This window comes from Felis catus, chromosome C1 (genome assembly GCF_018350175.1).
Source record: "Felis catus isolate Fca126 chromosome C1, F.catus_Fca126_mat1.0, whole genome shotgun sequence".
NCBI classification, from domain to species: domain Eukaryota; kingdom Metazoa; phylum Chordata; class Mammalia; order Carnivora; family Felidae; genus Felis; species Felis catus.
In genome coordinates this window covers 32,859,413-32,871,685 of record NC_058375.1, presented here as the reverse complement: position 1 = coordinate 32,871,685, position 12,273 = coordinate 32,859,413, and the positions used below count along the sequence as shown (strand labels likewise).

The 12,273-nt window shown below is 57.7% G+C and overlaps 2 protein-coding genes across 3 annotated transcripts; one reads left to right on the top strand and one right to left on the bottom strand.

The window, feature by feature from the left end:
- Positions 1-3,120: 3,120 nt before the first annotated feature.
- Positions 3,121-8,587, top strand: GUCA2A (guanylate cyclase activator 2A). Of its 2 annotated transcripts, XM_045035635.1 has the most exons (4): positions 3,121-3,349; positions 3,842-4,037; positions 7,401-7,479; positions 8,423-8,587. In XM_045035635.1, exons 1-4 carry the CDS (start codon positions 3,275-3,277, stop codon positions 8,493-8,495), a joined length of 423 nt encoding a protein of 140 aa, XP_044891570.1. In that variant the 5' UTR covers positions 3,121-3,274; the 3' UTR covers positions 8,496-8,587. The 2 variants fall into 2 exon arrangements, with proteins under 2 accessions (XP_044891570.1, XP_003990004.1); XM_003989955.4 differs by lacking the exons at positions 7,401-7,479; positions 8,423-8,587 and adding an exon at positions 4,430-4,669 and having other exon boundaries at positions 3,123-3,349.
- On the bottom strand, positions 7,955-11,737 carry GUCA2B (guanylate cyclase activator 2B). The gene is made up of 3 exons (XM_003989954.4): positions 10,262-11,737; positions 8,957-9,143; positions 7,955-8,222 (listed from the first exon to the last, which is right to left on the bottom strand). Exons 1-3 carry the CDS (start codon positions 10,349-10,351, stop codon positions 8,161-8,163), a joined length of 339 nt encoding a protein of 112 aa, XP_003990003.2. The 5' UTR covers positions 10,352-11,737; the 3' UTR covers positions 7,955-8,160.
- Between the last annotated feature and the right edge of the window lie 536 nt (positions 11,738-12,273).

The following is a 12,273-nucleotide window of genomic DNA, read 5'->3' as shown; positions in this document are numbered from 1 at the left end:
ACAGGTTGGCAGGTTTTACAGTGGGAAAGGGTAGGTAGGAGGTTGGTGGAGCCCAGAGGAGGTAGAGATGGTCTTAAGCCAGTCTTACTGGAGCTGGGCGTCAGGGAGGAAAGTTTCCCGGACAATCGAAATTCGCAATGGGGTTCTTGTCTCCACTTTTCGGATGTAGAAACCGAGTCTGGGAAAGGCCACACAGCTGTTCACTGATGGGGCTGGGACTCTAGGCCAGGGCTGCCTAGCTTCAAAGCGGGAGCTTTGTCACCGACAGCAGGTCTGGGCCTTGCCTCCCGGTTCATTCTTTGGGGTGCTTTTGGGATTCTGATTGAAGGGTGAGCAGGGGCTGATCATGAGGGGCCGTGAATGCCAGGCCAGGGAGTCTGGGCTTTCTTCTGAAGGTCTGGGGCAGCCACGGATGGGTTTTCGGGTAGGGCAGCAGGTGGTAGAGGCAGAATGGCCTGGAAGACTACAGAGGAGCAGGAGTTTGCCAAAAGAGGTGGCCTCGGATGTGGAAAGCACAACAACCCCAGCCTCCCCTGCTGCCCATAAGGAACGAAGAGGGGTGTTGGGTGTCCTGGGGACCAATGCCTCAGGACTCAGGTGTGGGCCCGGGGTTCCAGAAGGGCCCCAAGATCCAGCCCCCCGGCAGGGAGGGGGCCCGAACTCACACCTGGGCTGGGGCTGGGCTGGGAGGGTACGGGAAGGGGAGCTGGTTCCCATTTCCCAGGGCAGACATCAGAGGTGGAGTTAGGTAGGGCAGGGCCCAAAGTCCTGAGGACAGGGAGCTATTTCCTCTTTCCCACAGTGTGAACTGTGTTAACTACATCACTCCTGCAGCCCCCACCCACTCCAGTCCCACCTGGCACCAGATAGGCCCTGGCTAGGGGGCTGTGGGACAAAGAGGCTCTAAGAACCAAAGCCCCTCAGTCCCTCTGTTCCTCAGGAGGGGAAAGACAAAAAAAAAAAACAAAGCAAGCCAGAAACGGGGCTCTCCCAGCACACAGCAGCCCCACCCAAGCCTCATCCTTAAACTATATTTCAGTTTCTTTGAGTCCCCCACTGACCCAATCCTGATCCCAAACCCAGTCCTAACCAGCATCCACATCATTGGCAATCCCGACATCAACCCAATCTCAGACGCACCCCAATTCTAAACCTCACCCTGAAGTCCTGCCCCACCCTCCGCTCCCTCTAACCTTGGCTCCCGACTTGAACTCCTACACTAACTGCTCGGCCGCCTTGCCGCAGCTTAGCCCCGACCCCAGCCCAGAACCTCAGGCTGACCCTAAGCAGCTTTCCCCTTACCCCAGCTGTACCCCGGATCTGTACCTGGTGTTCACCTCCATCCCAATCACAGCAGACTCTACCCTTACGCAAACGTCTAGCCTCACCTTCAACCTGGACTCCATCCATAACCCTACCAGACCTTATCCCATCTCTGACCCTCCCCGGGGGTGCGCTCCCACCCAGCGCTCAGCTAGCAGAGGCCGCCACGTGGCTGGACTTGTGCAGACCTTGGGGTGCACACACATACACACGCCCCTCAGCATGCACAGACATGCACGCACTCCAACGTGCCCCTCCCTCGGCTGGACTCCTCCAGCTCCTTCTTCAATACCTACTCTCTCCACCGAACGGTTCCTGCCCCTCTCCCAGCTTTCCTGGCTTCTAGCCTGGTTTGTTTGTACCTTAGAACCACGGAGCTCCCAGGGCTTTCCTTCTTCTGTGTCCTGGAGGCCTGGCTCACAACAGAGTCCGATGAACACCCACTGGACCAGGGCAAGTCCTCGTGGTGATCAGAGTCTAGAGGGGCAGAGACATACACCCGAGCAATCCTGCCCAACATTCCCGGTAGAGGAACGTGCCCGCTTCTATGGGAGCTACAAGAGGCAGCTAGGGATGGAGTGGGGGTTCTTTGGTCCGGGTCTTAAAGTTTGAGGAGGAGTTCACCTAGTGACAAGGGTGGCAGATAAAATAGCACGTTCAAAGGCAGGGAAGCATGTTCAGGAAGGGTTGGGGAGGTGAGCCTGGTAAGAAAGGCCAGGGCAGGGCGGTTAGGCTGGTCTAGTTGGGGAAGAAAGGGGGTAGAAGGAAAGGCACACGTGGTGGGGGTAGTCGGAAGGCAGAAACAGCGGGATGGAGAGGGCTGGGGGAGCAGCGGCCAGGGTATCTGGAGGGAGAGGGGAGGAGTTCATTCTAAGACCGTCTGAGACTAAAGGACAGACGGGAGAGCCAGGTCAGCACAGGCAGGCAGGTGGTCACCAGAGGGGTCAACCGGGGCCAGAAGCTGCTGTTGATATTGATCAAAATAATAATAATAATAATAGCTGAATGAGCTTTCACTGAGTGCTTCCTGTGTGCCAGGCACCGAGCTGAGCATTTGTATGACATCATTTAATCCCCACAGTGAGCCCACCAGGTGGGTGGTATTAGAATTATTGATCCACAAGGGATACTGAGGCTCAGAGAGGAGAAACAATTTGCCCAAGTTCATGCACATTAAAATCAGGCAGCAGGTAGGACTTGAACCCAGGCCTGTGGGACAGGAAGAGCTGAGGCCTCCCTCAAAGTCATAGTGGCCAAACCTAGGACCTGCCTTGGCCTGCGACTCATCTCTCATCATTTGAAGCCCCCTTGGAAGCCCCTCCTCCCTGCAGGCTGAACTCCTCACATTTCCCTGAATATTCCAGACCGTGTTCACCTCCTGGATGTTCTACATATAGCGTCCTGTGCAAGAAGTGGCCTTCTAACCCTTGCCCCTTCTCTAAGAAAGTTCTACCCCTTCTCCAGAACTCAGCCCCGGCACAACCTCCTTTGGGAAATCTTTCTGAACTGCCTGCCCCAGGCTGGGTGAGGGGGCACCACCCTGGCCTCTCCACCCCCCAACCCCCACTCCCTGACCACCCTGCATTACCACTGTCTAGGCCTCCCTCCTTAAGGGCTGGGCTCGGTCTGCAGCCCCACCCCAGCCAGGGCCGGCCTATAGCAGGTGTCAGTGAGTGCGTGTGGTTGGTGAATGAATACAGGACCCACCTGGCTAGGGGTTAAAGTAGGAAGGAGCTCAGGGTGGGGCGGGGCTTCTGCTGGGCTTCTGGGACTGATCTCTTATTTGCCAGGGCTGTCTCCAGCCTTATCTGGTTAGGCCTGAGTTGAAAGCAAGTTGGTGACATGCTGACATGGTTCCCGGGTTACTCAGTAACCTTGCCCTCTTTAAAAATCCCACTGTTTCCCCCTGGCATCCAGAACCGACCGCTTCTCCCTCCTGGGCACTGCTGCCATGAATACCTTCCTGCTCTCTGCACTGTGCCTCCTCGGGACCTGGGCAGTCCTGGCAGGGGGAGTCACCGTACAGGTAAATCCTCTGTCCCTACCCCGGCCCGGCTTGCTCTCTGCTCCCAGTTCCCAGGGCCCGTCCCCTGAGAAAGCACCCCCTCTTTCTGGAGTTGGAGCAAGGTCTCAGGTGTGGCCCTTTCTCAGGAACCTGTTTCTCAGTCCTGTCTCGTATGCCCTCCCCTTCAAACTTGGACAGAAGAGAAATCACCATTTGGGAAAGCGGGTTGATTAGCCAATTTACTGAGGGCTTGCCAGGGGCCAAGCTCCTCAAGGGAGGCCCCATGATCATCCTGGGAGAATGGGATTGTTAGTCCCATTTTTCAGAGGAGGAAAATTGAGCCTCAGAGAGGTTCTGTAACTAGCCCTAGGCACACGGCTGGTAAGTGAAGGAGCTAGATTCAGTTCTAGACCTTCCTCTCAGCAAGAGCATCGACCTGGGTCTTGGGGAACCATGCGGGCATCCCAGAGCAGGCTGTGGCCTGGCCTGACACTCTGAACTTGTCTCTCTCAGGATGGAGAGTTCTCTTTTTCTCTGGAGTCAGTGAAGAAGCTCAAAGACCTTCGGGAGCTCCAGGAGCCCAGCATTCGGAACCGTAGGAAGAGTGGTGGGCCCGTGGTTCCCATAGCCTGCAGCCACCAGAAGTTTCCCGAAGAACTCAAGCCTCTCTGCAAGGAGCCCAATGCCCAGGAGATCCTCCGGAGGTTGGGTGAGTAGCCACCTCCCTGGTGGGTGGGGCCTGGGAACTCCCTGATTGGTGGCACGGGAGGGGGATGTGCTCTGATTGGTGGGTCTGATGAGGAGGTCGTAAGTAGTTCTAAGTTGTAATTGGTGGAGCTTGCTCTAGGAAGATCCCCGCTCTGACTGATGATTCGTTGGTAGTTCTGCATCCCGCCCCTCCGGCCTTAGCAATTGCTCTTTCTGGGTGGCATCTCCACTCTGACTGGCTGGCTTGGGCGCTACCTGTTTGGGGGGGAAAGACCAGCCGGTCGGAGAGGACAGGCCTGGGTTTCTCCTGGGGACTCCGGGGCAGATGTCCAAGCTCTGGCTCAAGGGAGGGCGGGGCCTTGGCTCTCTGGGCGCCCCATCTCTCCTGCGCAGAGGCCATCGCCGAGGACCCGGACTCGTGCGAGATCTGTGCCTTCGCTGCCTGTGCTGGATGCTAGGACGGTCGGCTCGCTGCCTCCTGCCCTGGCCAATGCTCCCACTGCCCGCAGCTCAGCCTACCCTGCCCCCAGGGGAGGCGTGAAGAGGGCGTGGCCTGGGGCGACCTGCGCAAGCCCGGCCCCTGCCCCCCAAGATCCCCTCGGACCCTCAGCTAATAAACCAGATCCCAGAGTACTCCTGGTGTCGATCCTTCATCTGCCAGCCGACTCATCACCCAGCTTTATGGGTGCCTACCCTGCCCTCAAGCTCAGAGTTTACTGTGTGAAATGCAAGGACCCTCCCTCCCTACTGACCTGGGGCTGCCATCGCACACAGGCACTGAGGGGACCTCAATCTGCAGGCCACCAGCTGGGGGGAGGGGTGGTGGAGTGGAACCTCTGCTTTTCTTTCACCTCCTCCGGGCGGGTAGGGGGAGGGCACCAAAGTCTCTGAGCCCTGAGTGAGCTCAGGAGTCCCTGGTCTGCATGTCCAGCCCAGTTTGGGTGGCTGTGAGACTGGCCCCAAGCTCTGCGGTGTTCAGGGGACCCCTAGCCCTGGCCCCCTGACCACCTCAGCGTTGCCTCCTGCCCTACCCCCTGGGACTCACCCCTTCCTCTGCTCCCCTCACCTGTGCTCTGCTCCTCTTCCCACACTCCTGGCCAGATAAACTCCTGCTCAGGTGCCAAGGTTGTGCTCCCATGGCCCCTCCTCAGAAGCCTTTCTTTACCCTCCCAGGGGGGTCTTCATGCTCCCGCTTTGTCCTCTGTGTTCTGTGGGCACTTTGATCACCCATGCCCCTTGCGAGGCTCTGGCCACCCTGTGCCATAATGGCTTCTGTGCCGGGGGAGTCTCCCTGACCCCCAGAGTGGGTGAAACCCACCACGCCAATGATTGCATGAGGATATGACCTAGGGCAGGCAAAAGCCAGAGATACCCAGTTCCAGCCCCATACCACATACTGTCCGCTGCTAGGAGAAGTCACTTTCCCTCTCTGTGCCTCAATCTCCTTCCCTGTAAAACTGGGACTGTACTAGTATCTGCCACCCAGGCTGGGAGAAGTAAACCAAAACATGGGGAACCAGAGCCAAGCTGAGAATGGTTCAGACAGGGGTGAGGAGGCGAGGCATGGAGGGCTGCTTGTTAGCAAAGTTAGAGGGAATGGGCAAAGAGGAGGTGACCAGGGTATTTCTTGGGGAGTCAGGTAGAGAAGTGTCACGGGGTGATTGAGGCAGAAGTCCTTGGGCCACAGGATTCAGAGGGTGAGGTGTCTTCAGGGCAAGGTCAGGGGAGGCTCTGCAAAGGGGAGGGGTGGCAGGCATCTGCACGAGTGTTTGGGAAAGGCACTGGGGTGGATGGACATTCAAAACCAATCTGGAGGGAGGGAGGCTGAGGGCGTTCCAGAAGGGGGAGTAGGTGTGGACCTAGAAGTGGGAAGGTCCAAGGCACTAGAATGGTTCAGTCTGGACAGGGTGGGTCCTGGGAGACACCCAGGGCTGGGTTTGAACCTGACCATGTCACTTACAAGCTGTGTACAAATAACGCACGCAAATGTGTATGTAATGCTACTTACCCTACGAACCAAGTCTCCCTGAGACTTGGTTTCCTCATCTGAAAATGAGGATGATGACAGGACCTCCCAGGGCTGCAGGGGATTTGATGTGACGCATGGTGGGGCAGAATCATGAAACGCTCCCACTCTGGAGCTGAGCCCTGGGTGTGAATCCTGGCTCTGCCTGTTACCGGCTGTGTGACTTTGGCCAGTTACTTAGCCTCTTTTCTCCTCAGTCTCCTTATCTGTGAAATGGGGATTACAAGAATCCCTACTTGGTAGGGTTGAGGGAAGGTTAAATGCAGTCACATAGGAAAAACTCTGAGAGCCCTGCAGGGCCCGTAGTGGACACTTCTGCTGCTGCTATTATTACAGTTTCTGTGTAGATGGCTCAGCTTGAGCCTGGCACATAGTAGGTGGTTGGTCAGTGGCACTTCCCTTCACTGCCTCCTCCCCAGGCAGGTGGAGACCCAGTGTAGCTGAAGGGAGCAGTGGGAGCGAGGCCAAATGGTACCTTTGGGCTCAGTTTAGAATGGAGAGGACGTGCTGGGGAGCCCCAGAAGGATAAGGGGCCCTGTCAGAGTAGGGCTGCGGGGTTCCCCTGGCATGTTGGGCACAGAGAGTCTCCAGGATGCAGGGCCAGGGAGGAAGGTCTGCCTGGCCTGGGGAAATGTGATAAGGGCTCATCTCGAGTGGTGGTAAGAGAAGAGAGGGCCCTGAGAGTCACAGGAGGCATTGCAAAGGCCCCAGCCAGCCTTGCCCGTGGCGTGAGGGAGAGGAAGGAACTAGAACTCTGGGGTTTGTGGCCTGGTCGAATGGGGGGCTGTGGGGCTCATGAGCAGAGCTGGGCGGTTGGGATGGGGAGCTGGTCTGGGGAAATTCGCCATGGCCTTGGCCCTGGGTGATCTGAGCTCAGAGATCACCACCCCGTTATGCCTGGCTCTCCTCTCTGGCTGCCTGGGACAGGGGCTGTGGAGGAGCTCACCGTGTGGAAGGGCCCTTCTTCAGGGAATGCCCAGCACGGCTCCTGCCTTGAGTGAAGGAGTTGGCTGCAGCTGCGAGAGTGTTGCATCAGGTGTCATCAGCGTGGCCGAGTCACAGGGAGGCAGCAACAAGATGGTTCAGAGCATGGGCTCTGTCCCCGACTGCCTGGGAAGAAGTCCGCTTTGCCACGTTGCCGAGCCTGTGGTCTTGGACGAGCTGGTTCTCTGTCTGTACCTGGGTCTCTTTATTCGGAAAGTGGAGTATTTATAATAGCACCTGCTTCATCAGACAGTTTTGAGGACTCAGTGAGTTAATAAGTGCAAAGCATTTAGAATAGGGCCTAGGGTATAGCGAATGCTCAGTAGATGTTGGCTATTGTTATTTATTCCTCAGGGCCGCCAGGGTGGAGTGAGGGAGGAAAGGTCTTCCTTCCATCTAGAGCTGGCCAGAGGGTCCTGGGGAGCCCAGGAAGGTAAGGATAAGGGCCAAGGCCCATCTTCTCAGGAGCCCCGGGGCAGAGGCAGAGCAGAAAACGGGCCTGGGGAGGGGACACCATGTGGTTCTTCCCTGCACCCACTACTCCTGCAGCCCCACCTCCTGGGGGACGCTCCCTGCCCTCCCTGCCCCCTGGTTGTCGCTCTGGCTCTGCGCTGGGCCAGCCCTTGGGCTTGGCTTGTGGGGTCAGGTGGGAACAGGTGCTCCACGGTTTCTTAGGTCTGTGATTGTGCGAGACTCATTTCACTCCCCCGGCCCGCATCCTGGAGCCTCCCTCCTCCTGTATGAAATAGGGCTTGATGAACCAACTCCCCAGGCGCTGGAAACTGGGAAATTCCTGACCATGTCATTAGATCAACCTTTTTCCTCAACCGCTCAGCTACCCGAGTGCCTCTGCCCATGGCCCCCAGGGATGAACAAATGGACTCCAGACTCCGTGTGTAGGTGGGGAATCTTTATTCAGCAGCAGGGCTGCCTCAGGGGTCGAACTCTCCTCCAACCAAGTGTCCAACTGCTTTGTGCCCGATCTAGCCACTCGAGCCTCTGGCTGGTGGTGATGACCTCAGGGTCCCCCCCGGAACTCGGGTGGGGGTGCAGGCTGTGAAGGCAGCGGGCTGGGGACAAAGTGTCCGGGGTGGGCTCAGGGCGCCCAGCCATCTCAGAGGCAGCCGGTACAGGCGACATTCACACACAGCTCACAGTCGTCATTAGCCATGGTCCCTGGGCAGGGGAGAAAACGGGTCAGCTGACCCTGCCCGTGAACCACCTGTGGTCCAGGGAGCTGCTGGCTGGGCAGCCAGAGAAGGCTGCTTCGGAGGGGGCCTGAGGGCGAGGACCAGCATCTTTCTCACAGATCAGGAGCATGATGCTGGAGAAGCAGAGAATGACTCAGGTTCAAGTCCCGGCCCTCTCCTTCCTAGCGGGGCCTGGGCATGCCTCTTACACTCTCCGGGCTGGAGTTTCCCTGCTGACTCTGTGGACAGCATCAACTGACAGGGTGGCCGTGAAGAGAGAAGACCAGCAAAGGGACTGACACAGGCCTGGCACTTAGTAGGTGCTCAATAAATGCCAGTAAGTCGCTATTGTCACTGGCCAGTTCTGCTTCTTCCCTCACATTTCAGCTTAGATGTCACCTCCTCTTGGAAGTCTTTCAGACTCCTTATGCCACCCCAGACATGAGCCATCTCTCCTCTGTGTCCCCCGTGCTTCCCCATCAGCCACCGTATTGCAGGCATGGCCTACGGGTCTGTTGTCCGGTGCCCTCTTCCCTCCCATCCGTGACGTCTGGTAGGACAATCGACGGTCCAGGTTGCCAGGGCCTGAGGGGGCAGGCCTTGACTCTCCCTGGCCCGGCCACTGGGTGCTTAATGGAAAGAACGGGCAGTGGAGGAGCTGGGGTGTGGGCAGGAGAGCGAGCCAGAGGCAGGAAGCTTCGCAGGGGTGGGGGCACTCACTCAAAGCCTGGAAGACGCTGGCCGCTTCCCTGGATGCACAGATGGGCTGGAGGTCCTGTGGCAGGGCCGGGTGGTGACACACGGAGGGCACGAGGCTCTGGGCCTGGAGGCGGGGGTTGGGCAGCCACTGCTGCTCCAGGTTACTCAGCTTCTTCACTGATTCCAGCTGGACCTGGAAGCCTTGGTACTAGGGGGGCAGGGGAGAGGAGATGAGAGGGATCCGCAGAACCTTCCCTGTTCTCATGGGGGGTCCAGGCCATACTCAAAGGACAGCCTGGGAGGTGGGAGCAGGCACCTGCCACTTCACACCCCATCGTGCCTCAGGCCCCCAGGAACTGTAGATGAGGATCCGATGGGGCTGGGGAGCAGGTGGTTCAGGGCACGGGCTTTGGAGACCAGTGTAAACCCCCTCCCCCACCCCGGTTCAAATCCCAGCTCTTCCCAAGAGGCCGCCTGTGTCTTCTGCACTCTGAGCGTCATCTGGCAAATGGCCCCTCCCCAGCGCCTGCCACCAGTACAGTCCACGCTGGGTAACTGGGCGATCACCCCTGAACCGACGTGGCAAAATGATGGCATCCCCAGGTTGGCCGGGTTCCAAGGCCAGGGACGCAGGGGTGGGGGGAAGGTGACTCTTCCCGTCCCTCCCAAGGAGGCTCCACCCAGAGTTGGGAATGTGACAGGGCCACAGACCTCCCCACTCTTGCTGGCCAGCGGCATCCCGCCGCCTGGCAGGCGGACCCTGCTTCCACGACTCCCTCCAGCCTCACAGTTGTCCAGGAAGGAGCCCCTGCCCCCCTGCTGTCTTCTCTCGGAGCCTTTGCATACGCTGTGCCCTCTGCCCTGAACTGTCCTTGTCTCTGTGCCTAGCTACCTCCCGCTCATCTTGCAATATCAGCTCAGTTACCTGCCAGGGAAGCTCTTCGGGTGACTCTCCCCCCCTCCACCCATTAATGGGAGAATATAGGGAGCTGTGGGAGACCCCCCTCCTTCTGGGCTCCCGAAGGGCAGGGACTATGTCTTGTTCCACCTTCTGACCTCTGGCCAGGACCGGCCTTCTGATAGAGCAATGCTGAATAGCAGCGGTTTATTATTGCCATCACTGCTATCATCACTCCCTTCAGCATTCTCTCTGCCACCACCCACCAGCTGTCTTGGTCCCTGGGTCGTGCTTAGGTGTTGGGCTGAGCCCTGGGCCCACCAGCCCTTGCTCCCCTATATCCCATGACGTTTCTAACGTCCCCTCTCCATCCCAGCCCCTCACGGGGGGACCTTCAGGCAAAGGGCACACTGGCCGGAGGGACTCACCTGAATGTAGACTGACTGTGTGCCCTGCAGGAGCACCAGGAGGAACACAGCCATCCCGGACAGGAGTCCTGACGCCATCCTGCCGCGCATCTCACGCCGTCTGTATCCCGCTGCTGCTCCCACAGGCTCCCACCTGCTTCCCCAGCGAGCAGCTCTTTATAGGCCAGGCTCCAGTACCCTTGCCACTCATTAACTGGCCAGCTGGGGTGGGGTTGACAGCTGGTTGGCTGGCTGGGGGTGATGAGGGCAGAGAGGCCCAGAAAACTCAGGAACAAGATACTATGTGACAGGCACCTGTGTGGGTGGCTCTGTGGGAGGGCCTTGGATACACCCCTCTCCTTAGCTCCACGAGACACCTATTTACATGGAATGATGGGGAGACCATTGTACAGACTGGGAAAGTGAGGCCCAGGAGGTGAATTAACTTGCCTCAGGTCACCAAGCTGGTCAGTGACACAGCAGGGACTCAAGCGTCTTTGACTCAGGTCAGCCTATGGTCCTTTCTCCGGGCAAAGGAGGCAGATAGGCTGGTCCAGGGTGAGATGGGCAGACACAGGACTGATGTCAGCATTCTCCGTGACTCTGGACCTGATTGTCTCCTGACCCTCCACCGGGTTCAGTTTAAGGCCCCTCCTCCTGATCAGTCCCCACCCGGGCCCTCAACGTGCCTCTCTCTGCCACCTGCAAATGGTGCTCGGGACCCTCAGGCCATGTTTGACCCATCTCGCCTGTCCATGCCTCGCAGAAGCCAATCGCCTAACTTAGCACGCTATTGGGTTAGAGGAGGAGGAGAGAACGCTGACCTTGGGGACAGATTGACCTCGGCTCGAATTCTGGTCCTGCTGCCGCTCTATCAGTTTGGACAAGTCACCTCAACGCTGACTGAGCCTGTTTCCCCTTCCATCAAATGGGCATAATGACAAAATCCACTGCATGAGGTTGCTGTGGGGGTGATGGGGCCGGGTCCACTGAGTAATACTTGCCCCCTAATCTCCTTCTAGGCAATGTGTAACCCACTATATCCGTGGCTGAAGGTGGGGTCAGAGAGAAGAGGGCAAAGTCCGCGAGGGTGTTATCACCACTGCCACCAGGTAGCTGTAAACAGTGCCTGAGAGTCAGGACTCACCTCTGCCGGACAGGGAGCCTGGCATGTGATAGGCACCCCACACGTGACATTGAATTGAAGCCCAGGTGGCCCAGCTAGGTATCTGAGGCTCACTCTCCAACCTGTGGTTCAAATTTGCTGTCATCACATGTCCTAAGACAAACCCTACCTGCACATGCCTTTGCTGACGTATTCTACCTGCCTAGGATGCCCATCTCCCTTTCTCTTAACTTGGCAGGAAATGGAGAAGGGCTGGAGTGAACTCTGGCATTTCCTAGGTCTAACTCTGAATCCAGACTTCAGCCTTTATTGTTTAGAGTATGAAGGAATTAATGCGCCCTTACATGCTTTCTCATCGGCAAACTGAAAAGAATCATCGGGAACAATGGCTCTCATTTCTTGAACAGGCCCCGCGTGCTAGGCCTGGTTTATGTGCACGAGTCCTTCTAATCCTCTAGGAGAGGTGTAATGGTTGTCTCCATTTTCCAGGTGAGTAACCTGAGGCCCAACAAGGTCAAGCACCATGTGAGTGAGAGGGGAGAGCAGGCTTTATCGCTGAGATTCTTGCATCTGCTCAGCTGATGGTGTTCTAGAAAATGGAACTTGGGCCTTGGAGGCAAGAAGATCTCAGTGCTTCTCAACTGTGTGACCTTGGGTACCTCACTTAGCTTCCCCGAGCCTCTGTGTCTTCATCAGTAAGTGTGGGAAATAATGGACAACCTCATCGTGGCTTCATGGGACCAGTCCCATCCCAGAGGAACTGGTGACTCCCCCTGTCCCCAAGCGGACTGTCTCCCCAGCCAGCGTCTGGTCCATGGTGGCCACGCAGTCAGTGCTGGGTCGTCCACCTCTCCTTCTCCAGGGAGCTCTCCCTGACAAGCCCCATCTCTGAACCTACGGCTGGAAC